This window comes from Dipteris shenzhenensis, chromosome 4 (genome assembly GCF_047967505.1).
Source record: "Dipteris shenzhenensis isolate YYH24624 ecotype China chromosome 4, Dip_SZ_1.0, whole genome shotgun sequence".
NCBI lineage: Eukaryota > Viridiplantae > Streptophyta > Polypodiopsida > Gleicheniales > Dipteridaceae > Dipteris > Dipteris shenzhenensis.
In genome coordinates, this window is record NC_141599.1 from 53,093,162 (window position 1) to 53,115,434 (window position 22,273).

At 43.6% G+C, this 22,273-nt stretch overlaps 1 protein-coding gene across 1 annotated transcript in view; it reads right to left on the bottom strand.

The window, feature by feature from the left end:
- WAV2 (alpha/beta-Hydrolases superfamily protein) overlaps positions 1–21,679 on the bottom strand; it is a 33,271-nt gene extending 11,592 nt beyond the window's left edge. Inside the window, exons 1-6 of the mRNA XM_087374128.1 lie at positions 21,570–21,679; positions 21,185–21,475; positions 20,816–20,851; positions 20,612–20,690; positions 16,967–17,021; positions 16,714–16,830 (exon numbers count right to left, since the gene is read on the bottom strand). Coding sequence (XP_087230254.1) covers positions 16,714–16,830; positions 16,967–17,021; positions 20,612–20,690; positions 20,816–20,851; positions 21,185–21,422 — 525 coding nt within the window. The 5' untranslated portion in view covers positions 21,423–21,475; positions 21,570–21,679. The remainder of the gene's footprint in view (positions 1–16,713; positions 16,831–16,966; positions 17,022–20,611; positions 20,691–20,815; positions 20,852–21,184; positions 21,476–21,569) is intronic.
- Positions 21,680–22,273: the final 594 nt, after the last annotated feature.

Below are 22,273 nucleotides of genomic sequence, written 5' to 3' on the forward strand. Positions count from 1 at the left end.
GAAGATATACCTAGATGACTCCAGGAACATTCCCAAACTCATCCTCTAAAAACACGACATAGTGCAGTTTCAATCTCATGATAGTCACTCACAAGGTTGAAAACCATAAACTCCATCATGCATAGCAGGGACTAGCTACTATGACATCCCCACTGACGTCATCAGCGCCCAAAAGTGGGTGTAGACCATAGTATAAAAATATGCTCTCACACATACAAATCCACACACCCACACATACTTGAGCATCCATTTATACAAAGTCTTCGTACTGAGTTTCTGTCGGCACTCCGGAGGTGAAGGGTAGACTCAGCCATGATGAAGGCTAGCACTAAAGGAGAAGGCTAATCAAAAGGTAGTCCAAAATCTCTTCATTCAAGCTACAACTGCTTGTGAAGTCTAAACATTTTCATTTTAGTCTCTCCCCAACGAGCATCTAAAGATATGGCCATTACTTTGTTGTCTCATCTCACTTCCCAATACTCTGCTTTTTATTCTTCCTTGATCACTAGCGGCAGGATGAGTACTCTCACCTGGGAGGAATTGGTGCCTAACTCTCCATGGCGGTGGCTTTGATGCTTTGGCAGCCCCGCAGTTAGGTGAATTTCAAGGATGCCGTACCCCCGATACGAGGACTGAAGCTAAGGAGGCATTGAAGGTGGAAAGGTCATGTAATCACTGCAGCGAGAAAGGTCATTACTGGCGGAAGTGCCCGTATCGAGCTAACAACAAAGGCCCTGGTCCCTCCAAAGGGCCAAGTTCTTCCTCTCCTGCTATCACTCCCGCTTTTGTGCATATTGAGATGATTGATTCTCTTGTATCCTCTGTTGGAGAGGGGGTTTTATCTCTCCAGGCCAAAGACGTCCGGACTTGATCATTGATAGCGGGGCATCCCGGAATATGAGTCCTTCTTCAACTGGGTTGAAGGATTTTGTGATCTCCGGTGGTGATGTTTGTATTGGTGATAGCTCAACCCTCAAAGTCCGTGGTCAAGGCAACCTCGACATCATTCCCAACGGAAGAGGAGGGATGCACTCCTCTTGATGTCTGTTTGTTCCCTCTCTCGGATTCAATCCGTTGTCTCTCTATGAGACTTGCCGTCTTGGAACCATAATATTGTTTGATGAAAACTTTGTGGAAGTTCGAGTTAAGGCTATCGGTCAGGTGATACAGACTGGTACAGCTAGTCATGGTATTTACACCTTGTCAGTACTTTCCACGATCACATCGTCTCTTCAAGGAGAACTCTGGCATTTTCGGTTTGATCAATTGAATGTTGATGCTCTCCGTCGTGCTACTAAAAACAAATGGTCCTCGAACTACCGGATGTGGGCAACAAGCACAATCAGTTCCGATCATGCATTCGAGGCAAGCAACACCGAGATGCGTTCCTGAAGCAAGCTTCACGGCAGGCTTCCTTCCTGTTAGAGTTGGTCCATGTTGATCTCTGTGGACCCATGTCTGTTGCCAGTCTTGGCACGGCTCTCTACTTCCTACTTTTGGTTGATGACTTCAACAGGTTTATGTGGATATATTTCTTGGCTCAAAAATCTCTAGCGTATTCTCACTTCCGCGAATGGTGTGCCTTAGTTGAGAATGAATCTAACGTTCATGTGAAAGCTCTTCGGTCTGACAAAGGTGATGAATTCTGTTCTCATCCATTTGAGGAGTTTCGTGTGATGAAAGGCATTCGCCAGGAGTTTGCCAATACTGGCACTGCCTCTGAAGCAAGAGTTGTTGAGCGTAAGAATCGTACCGTGGTAGAGATGTCTCGGTCCATGCTCATTCACTGAGAAGTTCCTCTGTTCCTTTGGGCTGAAGCCACTACCACGGCAGTTCATATCTTGAGTCGCTCTCCGACGTCTGTTCTTCCCAAGGCCACTCTTTTTGAAGTCTATTTTGGCAAGAAGCTTGATGTTTCCTATTTCCGCATGTTTGGATGTGATGCCTTTGTACACATTCCAAAGAAGCAAAGGGGAAAGTTAGATGTGAAGACGATCTTTGTCGCGTACAATTCCCAATCTACAGGTTATCGTCTATATGACCCTTCCTTATCCTCAACAAGGATGTTATCTTTGATGAGCAGCTTCTGTCTTCCATCATTGATGTTACCCCCACTCCTTCTTCCAGAGACCGTGGATGATGACGGTAGTGATGAATTTGTGCTCTCAATACCCCTTGCCCCGGCAATTCCCGAGTCTTCTCCAAAGAGTGACCCTGATGGTTATCCAGATGAGTCTCAATCAACCAACGAGGTACCTTCTGAGAAGTTGATCTCGAACTGTCCCCAGTGGCCTGGAGAGGTGGGGAACGTGACTCAGGTGTCACTGATATTCCTTCCTCATGGCTTCGGAAGGAGGATGGACCCCGGCGATCCCATCGCAATAAGGAAAAGGTTCTGGAGGTAGTTCCACTTCAGGTCAATTATTCCTTGATGTCCCGCATTCTCAAAGACAAAGAGCCTTCAAATGTCTGGAAAGCCCTCTCTCAGATCCACTGGAAGTAGGCCATGGAGCTGGAATTGGATTCTATTGAGCGGAATGGGACCTGGGAATCAGTACGACGCCCTGAGCGAAGTCCCGTCATTGGTGTCAAATGGGTTTACAAGACCAAGTATTCCTCCGATGGAACTTTGGTAAGCACAAAGCACGACTTGTGGCCAAAGGATACTCTCAACGCCTTGGGATTGATTATGATACACACGTTTGCTCCTACCACCAGGATGGCCACTCTTTGGACAATACTAGCAGTTGTAGCTCATAAGCAATGGCCCATCTATCAAAGGGATGTTAAATCTGCATTTCTCAGAAGTGATTTGAAGGAAGAGATCTATGTGGCGCAACCGCCTGGGATTACCAAGTCATCTGGTATGGCTTGCATGCTATGAAAAGCTTTATATGGGCTTAAGCAAGCTCCTCGAGCATGGAATCGAAAGATTGATGAGTTCTTTGTTCGCAAGCACTTCCGCAAATCTCGGGCTGATCCCAACTTGTACATTTACCGTCAAGGAAGACTTCTTTCCCTCATTATCCTATATGTTGATGATCTGTTCATTACAAGAAGTCATGCCGCCCATATTGCCAAGACCAAGGCAGCTCTTTCTCTGGCCTTTGAGATGACAGATCTCGATCTTCTACTCTTCCTCATGGGTCTGGAGATTCACAGGGACAGGAGGGTTACTTTGTGTTCCAGAAACGTTATACTCGAGAGCTTCTGGAGGCTTTTCATATGTCTGACTGTCGTGCCATTTCCTCACCCATGGACCTTAGTTTCAAATTGACCAGGTATGATCCCAGTGCTCCAGTGGATGCAAGCAGATACCGTAAGTTGATTGGATCTCTAATTTGGCTCCTCAATACTAGACTCAATCCGTGTTACTCTATTGGTCTTCTCAGTTCCTTCATACAGACACGTAAGAAGACTCAGTGGGACGTTGGTCTGCGAATCCTTCGTTAACTTCACGGGTCTCGCAATCAAGGGTTGTTCTATCAATCCAAACAGTATTCCAGGATCTAGCTTTAAGGTTGGAGTGACTCCGATTGGGGAGGAGATTCCAACACTCGTAGTTCCACCACTGGGTACTGTTTCACTCTCGGTTCGGCCGCCATCACTTGGAGCAATAAGAGGCAACCAACAGTTGTTCTCTCTTCTACCGAGGCAAGGTATCGTGCTGCATGTTCTGCTACTTGTGAGGCAGATTGGTTGCGACAACTACTTGGAGAGATTGGGTTTCCACTGTATTGCTCTTGCCAAAAATCCTGTGTTTCATGCTCGTATCAAGCATATTGAGATCCAAAACCACTATATCCTGGAGAAGGTTCTTGATGACGTGATCCAATTAATGTATTGCAAGACGGAGGCCAACAAGGCGGACCTCTTCACCAAGCCCTTAGCGCAGCAGCTACTTGGCAATCATTCTAGCTCCCTCTGGATGATTCATGATCCAAGAGCTGAGAGGGGGTGTTCATCTCCTGTCTCCTTGAGTAAGGGTGGGTTTGCCCATCCCAGAGAGGTAGAGGGGGTTCACCATGGAGGTCTACATGTTTGTGGCCCTGGGCAAGGCTGTCTGCCCTTGTTTCGAGGTCAACGAAGGGGCCACCATCTGTCTAGAGCATTGCAGGGGTCTGTAGGCCTATCCCGAGCCTGCTAGAGGTACGTATGGGTGAACATACAACCCGCCTTGGGGACTGTCACCAAGCCGCACGTGTGCACCTAGTTGGCGCTCTGGTTTGTGGGCCTTTTGGCCCGCCCAGTAGCTGACCCTACAGCCAAGCTGCTGGCCGATTTGCACATGCAAGCGTCGGCCCATATAGTCGGCCACCTACCCCCCCTTAGTCGGTTGTTTGGGGCAAGGGGTGACCCTATAAATAGGCCCCCCTCCCTCCCTCGTTTCTCATCTCAGCTCACGCTTGGGTAGTCACTAGTGGAGGGTTTTTCTCCTACAATAGAGGAGGCTTTTCCTAAGATCCTGTGCAAGTCTCTCTTATTCTCTCATTTCTCTTGTGAGTGTTAGATGTTTTCTCTCCGTTGTTGCTCCGTGCCGCTGCACTTCTCACAAGAAAATACCTCAAGGATTCTTGACATAAAAGTCAGCACCTAAAAGGTAGTGTTTCTAGGTAGAAATCTTTATGTGCAAGCAGAGCTTTCCAATGATAGGGGTGCCTAGCGTACTAAACCCACGACAAGCTAAGCCTGCCTCACTCATAGGCCCCATCTCCTCTACACGGATTCCAAGTTTGCCTACCAACTCTGGAGAGAGAAAATTTGCACGAGCACTTAGCTCAAAGAAGATCAATGTCACCATGCCCTGCAAAGCACCATAGCATACACCTAGATGAATCCAGGAACATTCCCAAACTCATCCTCTAAAAACACAACATAGTGCAGTTTCAATCTCACGATAGCCACTCATAAGATTAAAAACCATAAACTCCATCACGCATAGCAGGGACTAGCTACTATGACATCCCCACTGACGTCATCAGCGCCCAACAGTGGGTCTAGACCATAGTATAAAAGTATGCTCTCACACATACAAATCCACACACCCACACATACTTGAGCATCAATTTATACAAAGTCTTCGTACTGAGTTTCGGTCGGCACTCCAGAGGTGAAGGGCAAACTCAGCCATGGCGAAGGCTAGCACTAAAGGAGAAGGCTAATCAAAAAGTAGTCCAAATCTCTTCATTCAAGCTACAACTGCTTGTGAATTCTAAACGATTTCATTTTAGTCTCTCCCAAACGAGCATCTAAATCAAAATCTAGCTGATAGGGCAACGCATGTTGGGGTAAAGGCACATTGCCACCCCTTTATTAAAGATATGACACCTATGACTGTCTTAAGACAGTCATAGGGTGAAAAACCTAATCCTAATAAAACTTAAGAGTTTGTGGTGTGGCTCATCACTTCACACCCGCATCTTTAGTGTCACTCCTCTGTCTCACTCTCTTCCTGTTGTTCTTCTCCCTCTTCCCTTCCCCCTTCAACTGGTATCAGAGCCAGCCTCACTCCCTCCCTACCCCTGCCTACCCCTCTCTCTACCCTTCCCCCTCCCCTCGGGCTTCGTGCCCTCAGCATTGCGCAGGCAACGCGGGCCAGCGGGACAGCAAGGGCAGCAGCCAAGGCGTAGCGCGGACAGCTACAGCGGCAGCGCAACGCGGGCCAGCGGGACAGCGCGGGCAGGAGCGCAAGGCGCATCGCGGGCTGCAGCAGGGCGGCGCATCGCAGCGCCAGCAGCTGCACAGCAGCAGCTAGCTGCTGCTAGCTGCTACAGCCTCCGGGTTTCGTACAGGGCGGCGCGCAGGCGCGCGCGTGTACCGCCGTACGGACTCCGTACAGACGTCCGTACTGTACGGACGCCGCCGTACGTACAGGGAGCAGCGTCAGGAACTTCTTCGACAGGGAGCTGCATCAGGGAAGAGCATTTCGGAAATTTTTCTTTCTTTCTCTCTGTTCTGGGATTTCGTACCCTGCACAAGTACACAGGTACAACAGGTACAGTGCTGCCAGTACACAGGTACAGCAAGTACAGCATTTTTTCTTTGGGGAAAGAAGGCAAAGAGAGAGCATTCCCGGCTGTTCAGTCCTTCAAACTGTGTTTTTTTTTTTTTTGAGATACAGCAAGTACACTCTTGTCCCTCGTGCTTGAGGTGACTAGTACCACAGTGTGTGGTGGTTGCACAGTTATCTTGTTTCGGGAAGGTAATGCCTTGATTTTGCAGAGGTTTTTTATGCTTTTGCTGAGTGCAAATCTCAGCTTTTGGGTGACATTTTTCAAAGGGCTTTTGCCTGGAAGCTTATGCAGTGTATGCCTTGAGGCAGTGTGGAGCCAAGGAGCCCACATTGGTCTTGTTTCCGCAGTGTATTCAGTGACATTTCTGCAGGTCACATTTTGTGTACGACACCTTTGAAAATCTCAGTTGAGCCACGTTTGGCCAGGGCGCATCGAGTTTACTCGATCCCTAACTGTCCATCGTTGACAGTGCTCAAAAGATTTTCTCTTCAGTGTTTGTACGTTGGGATCTGTGTTGTTATTGTGTACACAGGGCTGTTTATGCATTGCATTGTCAGGTGAAAGTGCCAGGAGAGCGCTGTATTTTCTTTGCTACCTCAGTGTTGAGGTGTTTTTCACTTGATACAGGTGTTAAATCAAGGGGCTTTTGCCCAGATTTTGCTTGAGAGCACTTGGGTTACTGTCAGAGATCTTCAGATGCCTTTTATCCCCTTGGCAGAAGGGTGATTGCTTGGGATTTATCCCATTTTCTGTTGCAGGTTTGTGACAGGCTGTGTCTGGAGCCTCTTTTTCAGTGAACAAAACAGTGTATGCCAAGTGGTTTATGCATATTAAATCAGTGCAATACCTCATCTGAGGTGGGAGAAGTGATCACGACAGCAGTGTTTTGTGCTTTGTCAGCTGATGATGCACTGTTAAAGCACTTGTGGAGCAGCTGCAGCATTCTGAAATTACTGTTTTATGCCTATTTGAGCACGGTACAGTGTGTCAGAAGGTACAGTAACTGGAGGGAAATTTTCTGTTTTGCTGCAGATTCTTTTGACAGTGAAAACAGCACTATTGTGAGTGCTCCTGGCTCTTGACAGAGCAGGTTTTTTTTTTTCTGAGAAATCAGAACTTTATTCAGTCATTTTTGACTTACAGGGAGTCAAGAACTTTCCTTATCTGATATGGCATCAGGGGGAAGTGAATCTTCAATTCTGAACATAAAAAAATTGGAAGGAGCACACAATTATGCATTATGGGCAGAACAGTGTTTGAATGTACTTCTGCTAAAGAAGATTTCTAAGCCCATAAGGGTGAAAGGTGTCAAGCCATCTGACATAGCAGATGATGAATGGGAGGAGCTTGATTTGTCCGCAAGGGCAGCTATCATGCTTACTATTTCTGATACTCTTGTGTTCAATGTTCAAGCTGAAAAGACCTCTTATGGCCTATGGCAGAGGCTAGCAGAGTTGTATGCCCAAAAGAGTTCAGCCAGTAAGGTTTATTGGTTGAAGAAGCTGGTTGATCTTCGCATGAAGGAAGGTACAACTATGACCTCACACTTGAGTGAGTTCAATGCCATCTTTACACAGCTGATTGCACAGGGGTTGAACCTTGATGAGGAGTTCAAGGCTACCTTCTTGTTGTGTACCCTCCCTGAGAGTTGGGACACATTCAAGACCACCCTGTCAAATTCAAATGTCATTCTTATGTATGCTGATGTAGAGAGCTCTCTCCTTATGGAGAAGATGAGCAGGAAAAATAATGCGGGCAGCAAGTCTTCAAATGCTTTGCAGGTACAGGAAAGAGGCAGGACTCAGCAGAAGGGGAGATCTGCTAGTAAGTCCAAATCCCGCAGTCAGTCCCGTGGCAAAAAGGATATTGAATGCTTTTATTGTGGCAAGAAGGGACATGTGAAGTCTAAGTGCTTCAAGTTTATACGGGATCAGAAAGCCAAGAAGGCTGAAGCAAAGGATGCAAGCAGTGGAAGCAAAGGCAAAGGCAAGGCCAAGGTAGATGACTTGGATGCAGTGAATGTTGCAACAGAGGACAGTGACAGTGACAGACATGATGTTTTATGCTCTTCTGCTGTAATTGCACATACTTTGGTTATTGATGGCCATGACATGCACACCTGGCTCTTGGATTCAGGTGCTTCTTTTCATGTTACTCCTCATAGGGAGTGGTTTACTTCCTACACAGGTACTCATGGAGTTGTTCACCTTGGGAACAACTATGCATGTCAGATTGCAGGGATTGGCAGTATACAGATAGTATTCCCTGATGGACGCACATTTATGCTTGATGGTGTTCGCCATGTGCCGCAAATCAAGCAAAATCTGATTAGCACTGGCTTATTGGATGACAGTGGTTACCACACCACATTTGGGGATTCCAAATGGGTGATTACTGATGGCCAGGTTGTAGTGGCTGAGGGTTTTAAGAGTGATACCTTGTTCCCTCTTTATGTTTCCAGTGTAGGTAATCATGTTGTTGCCATAACCGAGCTGCCAAAGATTTCATTGTGGCATAGCCGGTTGGGACATATGTCCGTTAAAGGAATGCAAGAACTGTCACGTTTGGGTTATCTGCCGTCTCTTTCATTTTCAGATTTGCCTACTTGTGATCATTGCATATTTGGCAAGCATTCTATGACTCCTCATAAGAGGAGAACTCCCCAAAATAGAGCACCGCTTGATCTAGTGCACACTGATTTGTGTGAAATGCCACAGTTATCACTAGGGGGTGCAAAGTATTTCATTACTTTTATTGATGATGCCACACGCAAAGTGTGGGTCTATTTCTTGAAGCATAAAAGCGATGCCTTAGATGCTTTCAAGAAGTTTGTCGCTCAGGTTGAAAATCAGACAGGTCGTAGGCTGAAATGCCTCAGATCCGATAATGGGGGCGAGTATGTGTCACATGCTTTTGTGCAGTTTTGCGAAGCTAAGGGCATTAAACAGGAACTCACAGCCCCTCATAATGCATCTCAAAATGGTGTAAGTGAGCGGATGAATCGAACTATTCAGGAGAAAGTTCGATGTATGTTGTCTTATGCTGCATTGCCCCATGGCTTTTGGGCAGAAGCCGTGCAAACAGCAGTTCACATTATTAACAGGTCGCCAAACAAGGCTTTGGAGTTGAAAGTGCCAAAGGAGGTGTGGTCTGGCAAGCCACCCTCATATAAGCACTTACGTGTGTTTGGCTGCGAGTGCTTTGCTCATGTACGCAAAGAACTGCGCACCAAACTGGATCCAAAGTCTTCCAGATGCATCTTTATGGGTTATGGTGACGAAGGTGAAATGGGGTACAGGTTATGGGATCCCGTTAAACGGAAGATTATACGCAGCAATGATGTCATCTTTAAAGAGGATAGTGTACACAAAGAACCCGTGCAACCTGTGGAATACAGGAGGGTTGTTTATGATGATGTCGGACAGCAAAGAATGCCCATTAATATGCAGCAGCAGGCTGCTGTAGATAACCCTGTTCAAGAGGGTATACAGGCTGAAAATCAGCCAGACAATTTTGCCAATGATGCACCACTGGATATGCCAGCAAATGGGGCTGTAGAACAGCCAAATATGGTGGTACAGCCACCCATCATGCATGACGAACAGGCTAGACAGCAGCCTAATCCGGAACATTTTGTTAGGAGGAGCACCCGTGTACAACGGCCTCCTCACAGGTTTGTCCCAGGAGCCAATAATGTGGCTGATTTTATTATGCTGACAGATTGTGGTGAGCCTTCCAGCTTCAAGGAAGCTATGGGAAGAACAGAGAAAAGGAAGTGGGAGAAAGCCATGCAGTCAGAAATGGACTCCCTACTTCAAAATGATACATGGGACTTGGTGCAGCTACCTGCAGGCAGAAAGGTTTTGCCATGCAAGTGGGTTTACAAAGTCAAAGTGGATTCAAATGCTTTACCAAGGTATAAGGCCAGATTGGTTGCCAAGGGATTTAAGCAGGAGAAGGGCATTGACTTTGATGAGATTTTTTCCCCTGTAGTCAAGATGACTACTTTGAGAGCAGTGTTAGCTCTTGTTGCTCATGAGGACATGGATTTATGTCAGATGGATGTGAAGACTGCTTTTCTTCACGGAGATCTCCATGATGAAATCGATATGAGTCAGCCAGAGGGATATGCTATTAAAGGGAAAGAGCAGCTTGTGTGTAAGCTCAAGAGGAGCTTGTATGGACTCAAGCAGGCACCAAGAGAATGGTACAAGAAGTTTGATGCCTTCATGCAGTCCCAAGGGTATCATAGGTGTGAGACCGATCATTGCTTGTACACCAAACGGGCAAAGGATGGCAGTTTGATGCTACTCATTCTATATGTGGATGACATGCTAATTGCCAGTAAATCTCAGCATGAGATTAGTGCTTTGAAGAAACAACTGCTTAAGTCTTTTGACATGAAAGACTTGGGTGATGCAAACCATATTCTTGGCATGCGGATTACTCGTGACAGGTCCAAGGGACTTTTGTTTCTGTTACAGAAGGAGTACATTGACAAAGTACTGCAGAGGTTTAAAATGGAGGGGGGGAAGTCTATTAGTACCCCGTTGCCTCCACATTTAAAATTCAGCAGTAAGGACAGCCCCAGATCAGATGATGATAAGGCTGAAATGGCCAAGGTTCCGTATGCATCTGCAGTTGGTTCTTTGATGTATGCCATGGTTGCCACTAGTCCGGATATTGCTTTTGCGGTGGGAGTCATCAGCAGGTATATGGCAAATCCAAGCAAGCGGCACTGGGAAGCAGTGAAAGGTGTCTTGAGGTATCTCAAGGGTACCAAAGACTTGTGCATATGCTATGGTAGGCAGGATGCATTGGTGCATGGTTTTACAGATTCAGACTATGCAGGGAATGCAGATAACCGGAAGTCTACTACCGGTTATATTTTCACATTTGCAGGAGGTGCTATATCATGGGTGTCTCGGTTGCAGAAATGCGTTGCACTGTCAACTACTGAAGCTGAATATGTTGCAGCCACTAAGGCTTGCAAGGAAGCAATATGGCTTACTCGGCTGGTGGGAGATTTGGGCATTACAGGAGATATGCCAGTTTTGCATTGTGATAGTCAGAGTGCTATCATGTTGGCAAAGAATCCGGTCTTTCATCAAAAGACCAAGCACATAGATATGAAATACCATTTCATCAGGGAGGTACTGGAAGACAAGCGACTTGAGCTTGTGAAGGTGCATACTGATGATAATCCTGCAGATTTGCTCACTAAGAGCTTGCCTACAGAGCGGTTTGCACATTGCCGCCACATCATGGGATTAGGATGAGACTATTCTTATTTTATGGTCTTGTATACAGTAACTGTACATTGCTGTAATTTTTTATTCTTTTCTCCCCTTTAGGCACATTGGCCTTTAGGTGGGAGGTTGTTGGGGTAAAGGCACATTGCCACCCCTTTATTAAAGATATGACACCTATGACTGTCTTAAGACAGTCATAGGGTGAAAAACCTAATCCTAATAAAACTTAAGAGTTTGTGGTGTGGCTCATCACTTCACACCCGCATCTTTAGTGTCACTCCTCTGTCTCACTCTCTCCCTGTTGTTCTTCTCCCTCTTCCCTTCCCCCTTCAACGCATGCCATTAGGTTGCTCATTGATAACATCAGGCATTAACCCTGCAGATGGTTTAGGCTTCTTGCCTTTTTGCTCTTCCCTATCATCTACTTTCCCTTTAAGCTTGCGTTTCGGGCAATCTCGTGCCACATGGCCCTCTTCTTTGCCGTATGCATTTACTAGCCTCCATCAAGGCTTTCCTTTCCTCACGTGATAGTCGATTGGAGCCTCGCCTATCACGCTTCTTCCTTTTGTTAAAAGGAGGCTTGGGACCATTGTCTGGCTTCCCTTCTTTCTTGAAATTCTCAAACTTACTGCTTTTATACCCGCTGGTTTTTCCCAACAGCCACATGGCCCTCTTCTTTGCCGTATGCATTTACTAGCCTCCATCAAGGCTTTCCTTTCCTTACGTGATAGTCGATTGGAGCCTGGCCTATCACACTTCTTCCTTTTATTAAAAGGAGGCTTAGGAACATTGCCTGGCTTCCCTTCTTTCTTGAAATTCTCAAACTTACTGCTTTTATACCCGCTGGTTTTTCCCAACAGCAATGCATCAACTGTAGCATTCTCAATGAGCTGAGACATGTTCGTAACCCTTGTTTTAGTGCAATAGTCCCTAATTTCCTTTGGCAGCCCACAACAATATTTTTCAAATCTGGTCTGACAAGGGCACATGCCGATAAGAGCTGAACGGCAAGAGGGCTTCCCAAAACTTTTTATTGTATTCTTCCAAGTTATGACAGTTGCATGCATCCAATTGGTGCCATGCTGTCATAACATCCACCTCAAAGGTAGTGGTCAACCAAGTAGCTGAAAACACCTACTTAAACTTGTGGGGGCTCTATTTTGGAGCAGCACGTTTGTCCATCACTATAGAGCATTCCCCTTCAAGAAGATGGCTGCCTTACGCATTTTTGAGGACTCAGTAGGTAACATTCAATCATGTATACTATTAGAATGCCATCGTGATATGCCTGGCCTAGGTCAGAATTGTTATGAAGTTTCCCCCTAAGAAGGCTGCATCAAACTGCTGGACAAAAGTTAGAGCCTTCAACTTTCCTGAGCCCCATTAAAGGTCTCCTCAAACTTCACTGCTGCCCCACCCTCTTTGTAATCTTTTACCTTTCCTTTGGGTGTCAGATTGTCATACACAGGTGGCTGCAAAAATGGAGGTTGTATTGCATTCCCTCCAGCCTGTCCGGCACTGCCACTACCCACTAAAGGGTTTGTCAAACCTGCCCCAAGCATACCAAACATACCTGTAGGAGCTCCAAGGTCCCTAACCTTCCACTTTGCATTCCTGGCTGCATGCCAATATTGCCATACATCATGTTAGGCATTGTGGGCTGCACAGTGCATATCCCCATATACATTGCCTTGCATCCCATGCTGAAAACCAGGGTATTTTCCAAGCATTCCTTGACCATCAATAGCAAATATTGAACCCCCACCAAAATAGCCTGGATGCAAAAAGGTTGGGAAAAAGCTTGCTGTCCTTGATTTAAATTCTGAAAGTCAGTCCCTTGGCCATGCATAGCCATACCCGAAAGGGCTTCAGCCCTGGAACTCCCAGTATATTTGGCATTACTGGAGGCTGTCCATCCAATGGCATCACACCAAATGGCTGTTTTTGAACCCCACTAGGCTCCCCTGCATGAGAATGCTTCTTTCTCTCCTTAGACCTCAAAGGAGTCTGCATAAACTCACAGAACCTTGGGTCCTGCGTGAGCTGCGTGCGTGTTCCCACAGCGCTCATTAGCTGTGCCTTAAACAAGCATCAGCATCCTCTACATCCTCACCCTCTTTTGACCCTTTTCACTGAGAGGCACTCACAGAAGAAGGATTTACAGCTTGTTATGCCTCAACATTTGGTCATCCTGGGAGGCTATCTCATCCACAGATTGCTCTTCTTGCTCATCCTGGGAGGACTGCCCCTCCATATCCCAATCATTATCTGTCAGGGACATATTTGCTTATTTTTTTCTCGCTGTAATCCACTTACAACACCAGAGACAATCACAGGCTCACCTCCTTAAGAAAGATGGTGATATCCCAGCAATGGAACCATGAAACCAGCCTCAAGGTGGTAAAACAACTAACCAGCCAAATAGCCTTCACACTAAAATATTCAGCAAATAACTCAAACACTGATTGGGGGAGCTAGAATGCTCCTGCTCAATTACAAGGACACAGATTGGCCCCAACCCTTGGCGGCCCTTTATTAATTTGGAGAGACTAGCAAAAAGGTTACACAATGAGTTCAAACTCACTTGCATTCAGTGCTCTTCCCACTTTCTGTAGGCATTAATATCTCGACATTAGACCTGGTGGGCTCTGATACCCCAATGACAATAGGCATCCATGTCAGTGCAAACACTAGCATTAAACTTGGGAGCTGTTTCTAGCAGCCCATACAGGGTCACACAAGTCCCCAAACCGCCACAAGGGTCCACTGACTCATTGGAGTACCCAAACTATGGGAGAAAGCATAGTTAGCCTTCCCACAAGCCTTGGAAGCACGAACTGCTCTGCAAGCATTCACTATGTATCACCCTGCCAAGCAAGTCTATACCTAGATGAATCCAGGAACATTCCCAAACTCATCCTCTAAAAACACAACATAGTGCAGTTTCAATCTCATGATAGTCACTCACAAGGTTGAAAACCATAAACTCCATCATGCATAGCAGGGACTAGCTACTATGACATCCCCACTGACGTCATCAGCGCCCAACAGTGGGTGTAGACCATAGTATAAAAATATGCTCTCACACATACAAATCCACACACCCACACATACTTGAGCATCCATTTATACAAAGTCTTCGTACTGAGTTTCTATCGGCACTCCAGAGGTGAAGGGCTGACTCAGCCATGATGAAGGCTAGCACTAAAGGAGAAGGCTAATCAAAAGGTAGTCCAAAATCTCTTCATTCAAGCTACAACTGCTTGTGAAGTCTAAACATTTTCATTTTAGTCTCTCCCCAACGAGCATCTAAATCTAAATCTAGCTGATAGGGCAACGCACCATTTAAGATAGAAAGAATTATCACAATACCAGCAGGCCGCAACTTGGACGAAAACTTCACAAGGTGAAATTTGCATGTTCGCTAATACGGCAGAAGCATATACCTAGATGAATCCAGGAACATTCCCAAACTCATCCTCTAAAAACACAACATAGTGCAGTTTCAATCTCATGATAGTCACTCACAAGGTTGAAAACCATAACTCCATCATGCATAGCAAGGACTAGCTACTATGACATCCCCACTGACGTCATCAGCGCCCAACAGTGGGTGTAGACCATAGTATAAAAATATGCTCTCACACATACAAATCCACACACCCACACATACTTGAGCATCCATTTATACAAAGTCTTCGTACTGAGTTTCTACCAAGCAAGTCTCTCCAAAAACACAGCTCACTACCCAATGGCAATCACTAGAAAGCATGAGTGAATTCTTTATCAGCCCGGAGCCTGACCTGAGCTCATCCACGAGCCAAAAGCATATCACCCAGAAAGCTCTCTATGCACACTACCACACAGCTAGTGCCCAAGCTTCTTTAGCTCAAATCCCGTGCACCTAGTCCAAGGCCTCTGCAAACAGCCCACAATAATTGTACGGCTGATCAACATTAACTAAACACATGTCCGTACAAATTGTGCGGACTCTTTCAATAGACCCACGTGTGGCTGTACGGCTGATCAGCAGGGCTCCCAACAAACTGCCTCAATGATTCAACGTACGGCTGTACGGCTGATCCGCAGGATTGTACGGACTGCCTCAAGGATTCCACATACAGTTGTACGGTTGATATCTCCACGTGACACTGTACGCACGACGATCTTCATGTACAGCTGTACGAATCAAAGGACGATTGCGCAGATTTCCCATCGCCTGCCGTACACACTGCTTCAGAGAATTCAATCGCTGTACAAGATCTATACTACAAGGCCATGCCCTCCATATCAAGCCCGTACGAACTCTCCGTACCAACAGCAACGATCTCAACATCCATACGCAATTTGTCTCTCCTTGCCCACCTTCGTAATCTACGTCCTCTTCCAAGCTTGTCAACCCTCCACGCAACATCCTCAGGTGCTTCTCCAATTTCCATTCCAAATGGGGAGAAAGAAGCAATTGCCACGTGGCAATTCCCCCATGTGATAAAATTTGGGGCTTTTTGAGCCTTGAGCCCCCTACAGGGCTGTTTGCCCCCAATGAGGGTACCAAGGCCCAACTTTGTTGGGCCCATAAGCCCTTAATTGCCCCTTTAATCTCTCAAATTGGGCCAAGGCACTAATTCACCCCCAAGGCACCAATCCCTAGGGGGAATTCCCAAGGCCCTACCCCTTAGTTTTCCAAGGTCCTATCCACAAGTGCGTGCAAAACTCACACCCGCGTGACACCAACCATCATAGTTATGACAGCCACGTCAGATGCAATCCAGACCCCACCCTAGCTCAAGTCTCAACCTACAATGTCACCTTACCCTTTGGTTAAGGTGTCATCCAACTGCATTTACCAAGGCAATATTCTTCCATTATTTTGGCATGCTTCAGCAGTGCCTGGTCAAGCCTTCATTTCCATTTCAACACCTTGACCAGCTAAAAATATTTCCAGCATAACCTCGCCTATTCTCATAATAACTGCAAGCCTACAAAGAACAATTTACAGGATAATTCACAGCTGCCATAATTGTGATAGTTACCACTCTCTATTCGATACTCAGCCAACCCAGCATAAACCCTTGACATTTGTTCAATCTTATACCATAGCGATACTCATTTGATTCCGATAAGGAAATATAACAAGTATTAGTGAGCATATTATCTCACCAACCAGGATGAGGCACTGCCAAGAACTTGATTAAGAAAAACTAAAAGGACTTGGCTATGGCAATGCCCATTCAAGCACGGGAACAACAACAAGAGGTAAACTCATACTTGAAAGCATTCTACAGCTTTCAGAAGAGCCCTCATAATGGATTGACTAGTGTGTCTCATGAATTAAAACTGGCCATGACAAAAGTTGCCTGATGAGCTCTACCTTCAAAACATAACCTCTGCAATTCTCACTTTGATACTTTTGAACTCTGTCTATAGAAATAAGCTTAGAAACTAACCTTTCCAGGATTATTCTTCACAAGAGTCGATGCAACTGCTCCACCAAGTGACCTTCCAAATACAACCAACCTGGTAGGATCAATATCCACCCGTTGCAAAAGGTGATCTAGAGCGGCCTATTTGCAAAAGAAAACAGTAAAAGGACACAATCAATGGTTCAATCAGATAATATCAACCAGATGCTTTGAATTTGAAGGAGCTTTTCGTAACTTCAATCAAGTAGATTTGTCAACGTTAAGCAAGGATATTTACCTGAGCATCTCTTGTCAATCCCCATTGAGATGGGTAACCATCGCTGGCACCATAACTACATTGCCAACAGCCCACATCATAGTTGTCACCGCCCAAAACTTCATATAGAAGTGAGGTGTATCCAACCAAAGCAAGCAAAGCAACACTTATGTCGTCATCGGTGCCCAAGCATACGCAGCTATACTGGGTTTCTAAAGACCCGTAGAGTCTCTTGGGCAAACCCAATGCTTAAATCAAATAAACAAAAGAGAAAGAAAACAAGAAATAAAGAAGAAAGGAAGAGGGTGGCTAATCGACCAAAAAGCAAGAATAAAATCTCTCTCTCTCTCATGTAGGAATGAAAGAAAGAATTTACAGAATGAATGAATTATTTAAAACATGAAAAACTAAATGAACCTCTTACACTTATGTACCGCTTCCTACAAAGATGCAAAATTAATTCCGAACTTATCAAGGTGAATGATATTTAATCATTCATAAGGCATGCCCAAGATTTAGAAAAGCAAACAAAAAGGAATCCACTGGAAATGGTGTGAATGAAGGTTGCAGAAGATAAAGGGGGGAGAGAGAGAGAGAGAGAGAGTCAACCACTTTAAAGTCTGCATTCAAGTCCAATGAAGAAGAGAAGCCACATATCAACATATTGTCCAATAGGAAAAATGTACTTCGAAAAAATCTAAAAATAACTAATTTCTACTTTGCCCAAATTGCGTTGTTGCTAAGGCTACCCCCAAGGGGCAGGCCAAATGCATACTCAATCAAACTCTCTTTTGAAACTAAAACGGGCTGTTCAACTCCCCGCTTTTCGTTTTCAGCTTATGTTCAATCATTCTAAACACATCTAAGGCTGATACACCATAGATAAAAGACTTCATATCTAAGATTATGCGTACTTTTTTAAATATTTTTCTTGGGTTATACTTCTTATGTATTGGTAAGTGATCAAATTACTATATTGATTAATAAAAGACTCCTTCGTTGTACAAAGGTGGAAAATCTATAGAATTGGGAAGAGATGACTCCATATTTTGCCGAATCAAAAATGTCTAAGTCAATGTGAGGCATTTTTATAATATGTAAAACACTATATTCAGGTTGTTCACGTTTATCATATATATCCTCTAATCCTACGGTAGATTGAGAAAGTCTAAGATCTAAGAAAACACAAGAATCCCCTCTTGAAGTGCAATTCAATTTCAAGAGTCACAAGAATAGATTCCTTCTCCAAAAGCACAAGCATCTTTGTACATAAAGTCTTGAAAGCCAGAAACATCTGGTACAAATAAATCATCTATAAAACACCTAACTAAAGATGAAACCATTAGAAGGTCAAAAAAATGTCATCTACACAGCAGATAATACACCGAATCCAATTCAAGGGCTTATGTAAAATGATACGCCAGGTATTGATAGAAATAAGATGTTACATAAACTCAAATTCATAAGTGAAGAGATAAAAGTTTGCTAAAAAGACAGCACAATTAGTACCCATAGGGATTCCTATGAAACAAAGAATCACCTATTGTGATGTAAAGATAGAATCAATGTCATTATCTTTATTATTTAGCCATCAAAAGTCATAACATAAAGTTTTTCCTCAACTTTCAGCACTTTGCATCTACCTTTGTCAAATCTCAACTTAAAATCTTCAGCCATTAGCTTCTTGATTCTAAATTTTAGATCTTCCAGCTCGATCTTTGTATAAAGCATAGTAAAATCATAGGTTTGAAGGAGAATAGGAGATTTCTTAAATGCTTCAAGAGGAATTAAATTTTTTTACAATAGGTATCACTCCTACAGAGTCATTTCGAATCCAGTTGAATGCGAGGGGACATCTACCTCCTTTAACAAGTCCCTCCAAAGTACATGGACACTAGGCAACATGGCTTTAAAGCAGTAGCTTAGCCATTTGGAGATATCAATCAAAGTAGTCTCACCAACAGCTGCAATAAATCTTGGCTTTTTTGCAGTTTTGTGAAATTTCCAAACAGCACAAAGAAAAGGGATACTTGGATTGCAAACAAATCCTGAAGACTTGCAAAAACTCTAGTGTTTTGAGATCAGTTCCTTTTGAGAAACTAAGACATAGGCGTAAGTTTTGACAGACGAGTTCACGTCTCTCAAACGACATTCTAAGTAAAACTTTTCGCAAATAAAAACAAAGTTATTGGAATATTTGTCCATATAAGATATGACAAATTTCCTATGGAATATTTGAAGAAAAGTTTCATCTTCTTTAGAAAGATGGTTACCTTGCTTTGATCAGACTTCTAGTTTCTTCAAAATCTTCCCTTTCCATTCTCATAAGATATATTTTGAACTCGAAAACTTTCAAAACAAACTTTGAGATTCCCTTATCAATAGCTTTTAAAAGGCAAGACTCTTTTGAAGAGTTCAATCAAAATTTCATGCCTTTCATGAAAAGGTCTCTTAAGTTACTACAAAACAAAATTAAAGTATCAGTTGTGACTACATGTCCAAAATAGCATCAATAAAGCTTTGGAATCTCTTACTTTTACGACAATAAGATTTTGAATGCTATGAAAGCCTTTTACCTAATTCTCACATAGACTCGAAGGATCATGCCAAAGATGCATGGGATGAGTTGAACACGGTGTTTGGTGCAAAAGCAAAGAACTTTTTACATACTTCCAAGCTACTACTGGATGCTTCCAAATTCTTATCACATAATGAGGTAGAGGGAGAGAATCCAAGAGACTTCAAAATTAAGTTCAAGCCTACCTTGTCAAGACAAGGAGAAGTAAAAATAGAAATCAAGAGTTCCTTATTTACATAGAGTTCTTTGCTTTGAAAGAAATCTTTTAGTTTTAAGAAGCGATCCAACTAAGTTTTAAGGTGTGAAAAATGGAGCTTATTTAGATTTAAATCCTCAAAAGAGAAGTTTTCCAAGATATATTGAAGTTTGAAAAAGAACTTTGACATTATATTTTTCAAAAACTTTTATTGAGAAAAGACCAAGAGGCATTAGTCTATCTAGGTAAAGAAGACTTCTTTTATAGTCTCGAGAAGTAAAAACTTTGCGAACTAAGGAAGTTAAAGGAGCTAAAAGAGAAAGAAGAGGAGAAAGAGAAAGTAAGGGAGTCAAATCATGAACAACATGTGAGAAGAGCTAGGACAATCCCATAACATAACTTTAGGTTTTCATACAAGGGTAGGTATATTACTATGTTGGTAAAGAGGAATGTTAAAGGGCTTGATATGAGTTTTCCACATCATAGGGTTCTTTTAAAAGGTTCTTTTATGCTTCTGATGAAACCTCTTGGGAAGAAAGTTCGAAACCAGATTTTGCCATTGCCGCATATAAGGGTTTTTAATTCTCAATCAAGAATTCTTCCTATGAACTTTTCTAGCTTCCCTAACATTCTTGAAAATGGATAAAAGCTGTCCACTAGGTTGGTCCTACATAAAGCACATTACTACTATGTATGTTATAGACAGCATAAATTACTTGTGTAGTATGAATAGGACTCATAGGAACAGAAGTCTTAAGATGCTAGTTTCTAAGACGTCTTAGTTTATTGAGAATTCTTATGTTATTATTTGTATAATGAATGCTAACTAATAAAGCCTTAAAGTTAGACCAATTAAAGTTACCTTCCCCAAAAAAGCTGATGAGTAACGTACCCCCTATATGAAAGCATGAACACGTTACATTTCAGACGCCGCATCATTATGTCAACAAATTCAAGCCTGTGCGCAATATCTGAGATTTTGATATAAGGATGCCAAATTATAATACGGTGATACAGGAGGGTTGTAGCAAACAATGGAAGACATGACCAGCAGACATTTACAGTCATAGATAGCATAACAAGACGCAAAGGATACTTCCTGCATTTTCCTGAAAGAAAAGGATAGTGGGGCCTGCATGCATACATAACAAAGCATTAGAATTCTGTGATTTAGTATTAACATCTCACTATACACTATACACCAAGGATATTTTTCTCAACTTGATATTCCTTCACCCCAGTATGCAAGCCAAAAAAGCTTTGCAAATCACTCTCTTAAGTCGTCCAGTAGATTCTGCTCAAACCAGAGCTGCATACGACATTCTGCGTCTACATAGATTTTGCAAGCAATGCAACGAGAAAGAAATGGGCATGCGAGACTGCACACACTGGAAGTAGTAGCACAATGATTGGTGATGCTATGAGGCAATAATGAAAAAAGTGGCTGCACTGAGGAAAGAGGGACCTCTGCATTCGGGGTAAAGCTTGATGAACCAGCTGTGCAGCCGAACGCCATCCGAAGCAGTGAGCCAGACATCCTCATACTTCAAACGGAGCCGCGCAGGAGTGATAGGGTAACCCTTGCCAAGGCCGGGGATAACGGGGACATAGACGAGCTTCTCTTGGAAGGTGACCAGCAGCACGAGGCATGTGCAAGCGAGGCCACCGATGCCGTAGAGGAGGCCATTAAGAAAATTGACCATGCTCAGATCCCCTGTCCAGAATGTTTGGCCGCTTCGCCCTGGTTGTTTTGAAGCTGAGAGAATTGTTCGGTAACGTGATAAGTTTCTAGCCATGAAGCGAAACGATTCCACACGATGTTGATTGAAGAAAACGTGCAACTGCCGTACCTCTTCAAGTAGAAACGGAGGCGATTGGGATCGAAAGAAGCTCCACGCCCGATCTGGAACAAAGATCTCATGGAAAGAGAGTGAGAAGCATGGAAAGGGAGACAAAACAGCCTTGGTCTCTGATTTTATTTTTAAATATTAAATATTATCTAGGGAAGGCACCGCTAAGAAAGAGAAAATTCGTTTTTCCCTAAATTTTCATCTCTTTTGCCCCTGCCTTTAGGTAGCCTTAGTGAAGGTTCAACTTTGAGAAACCAACTAGGGTGCGGTAGGCCACCTAAGGTGAAAGAGAGCAATCTATAATATGTTGATTATAAATTAATGATAATCTTGTCTGTCGCCATAATTCTAAATGTAGGTATCGAGCATCTATTGTAAAAAAGCAAGTATAAAATTAGTTTATGTATTCTATAAATAATCCAACATTAATCAAGAACAAACTTGAAGCAGTGAGTTTGTTCTTTATGAAATTTGTAGAACTATTAAAGATTTCCTTTGTTGTAAAGTATAGTTTTTTTTTTGAAATTGAAAAAAGAGAAATACCTGACTATAAACTAAGCTGACAATAGTAGGTCTATCGAAGTGACATGTGTGCTTGAGCGTTCCCTTCTTGCGAACACCTCGACATAGAAACAGAAAAAGAAGAATTTAGAATATGCAAAAGCAAAAAAAAAAAAACATCAAATGGGAAACATATTTTTATA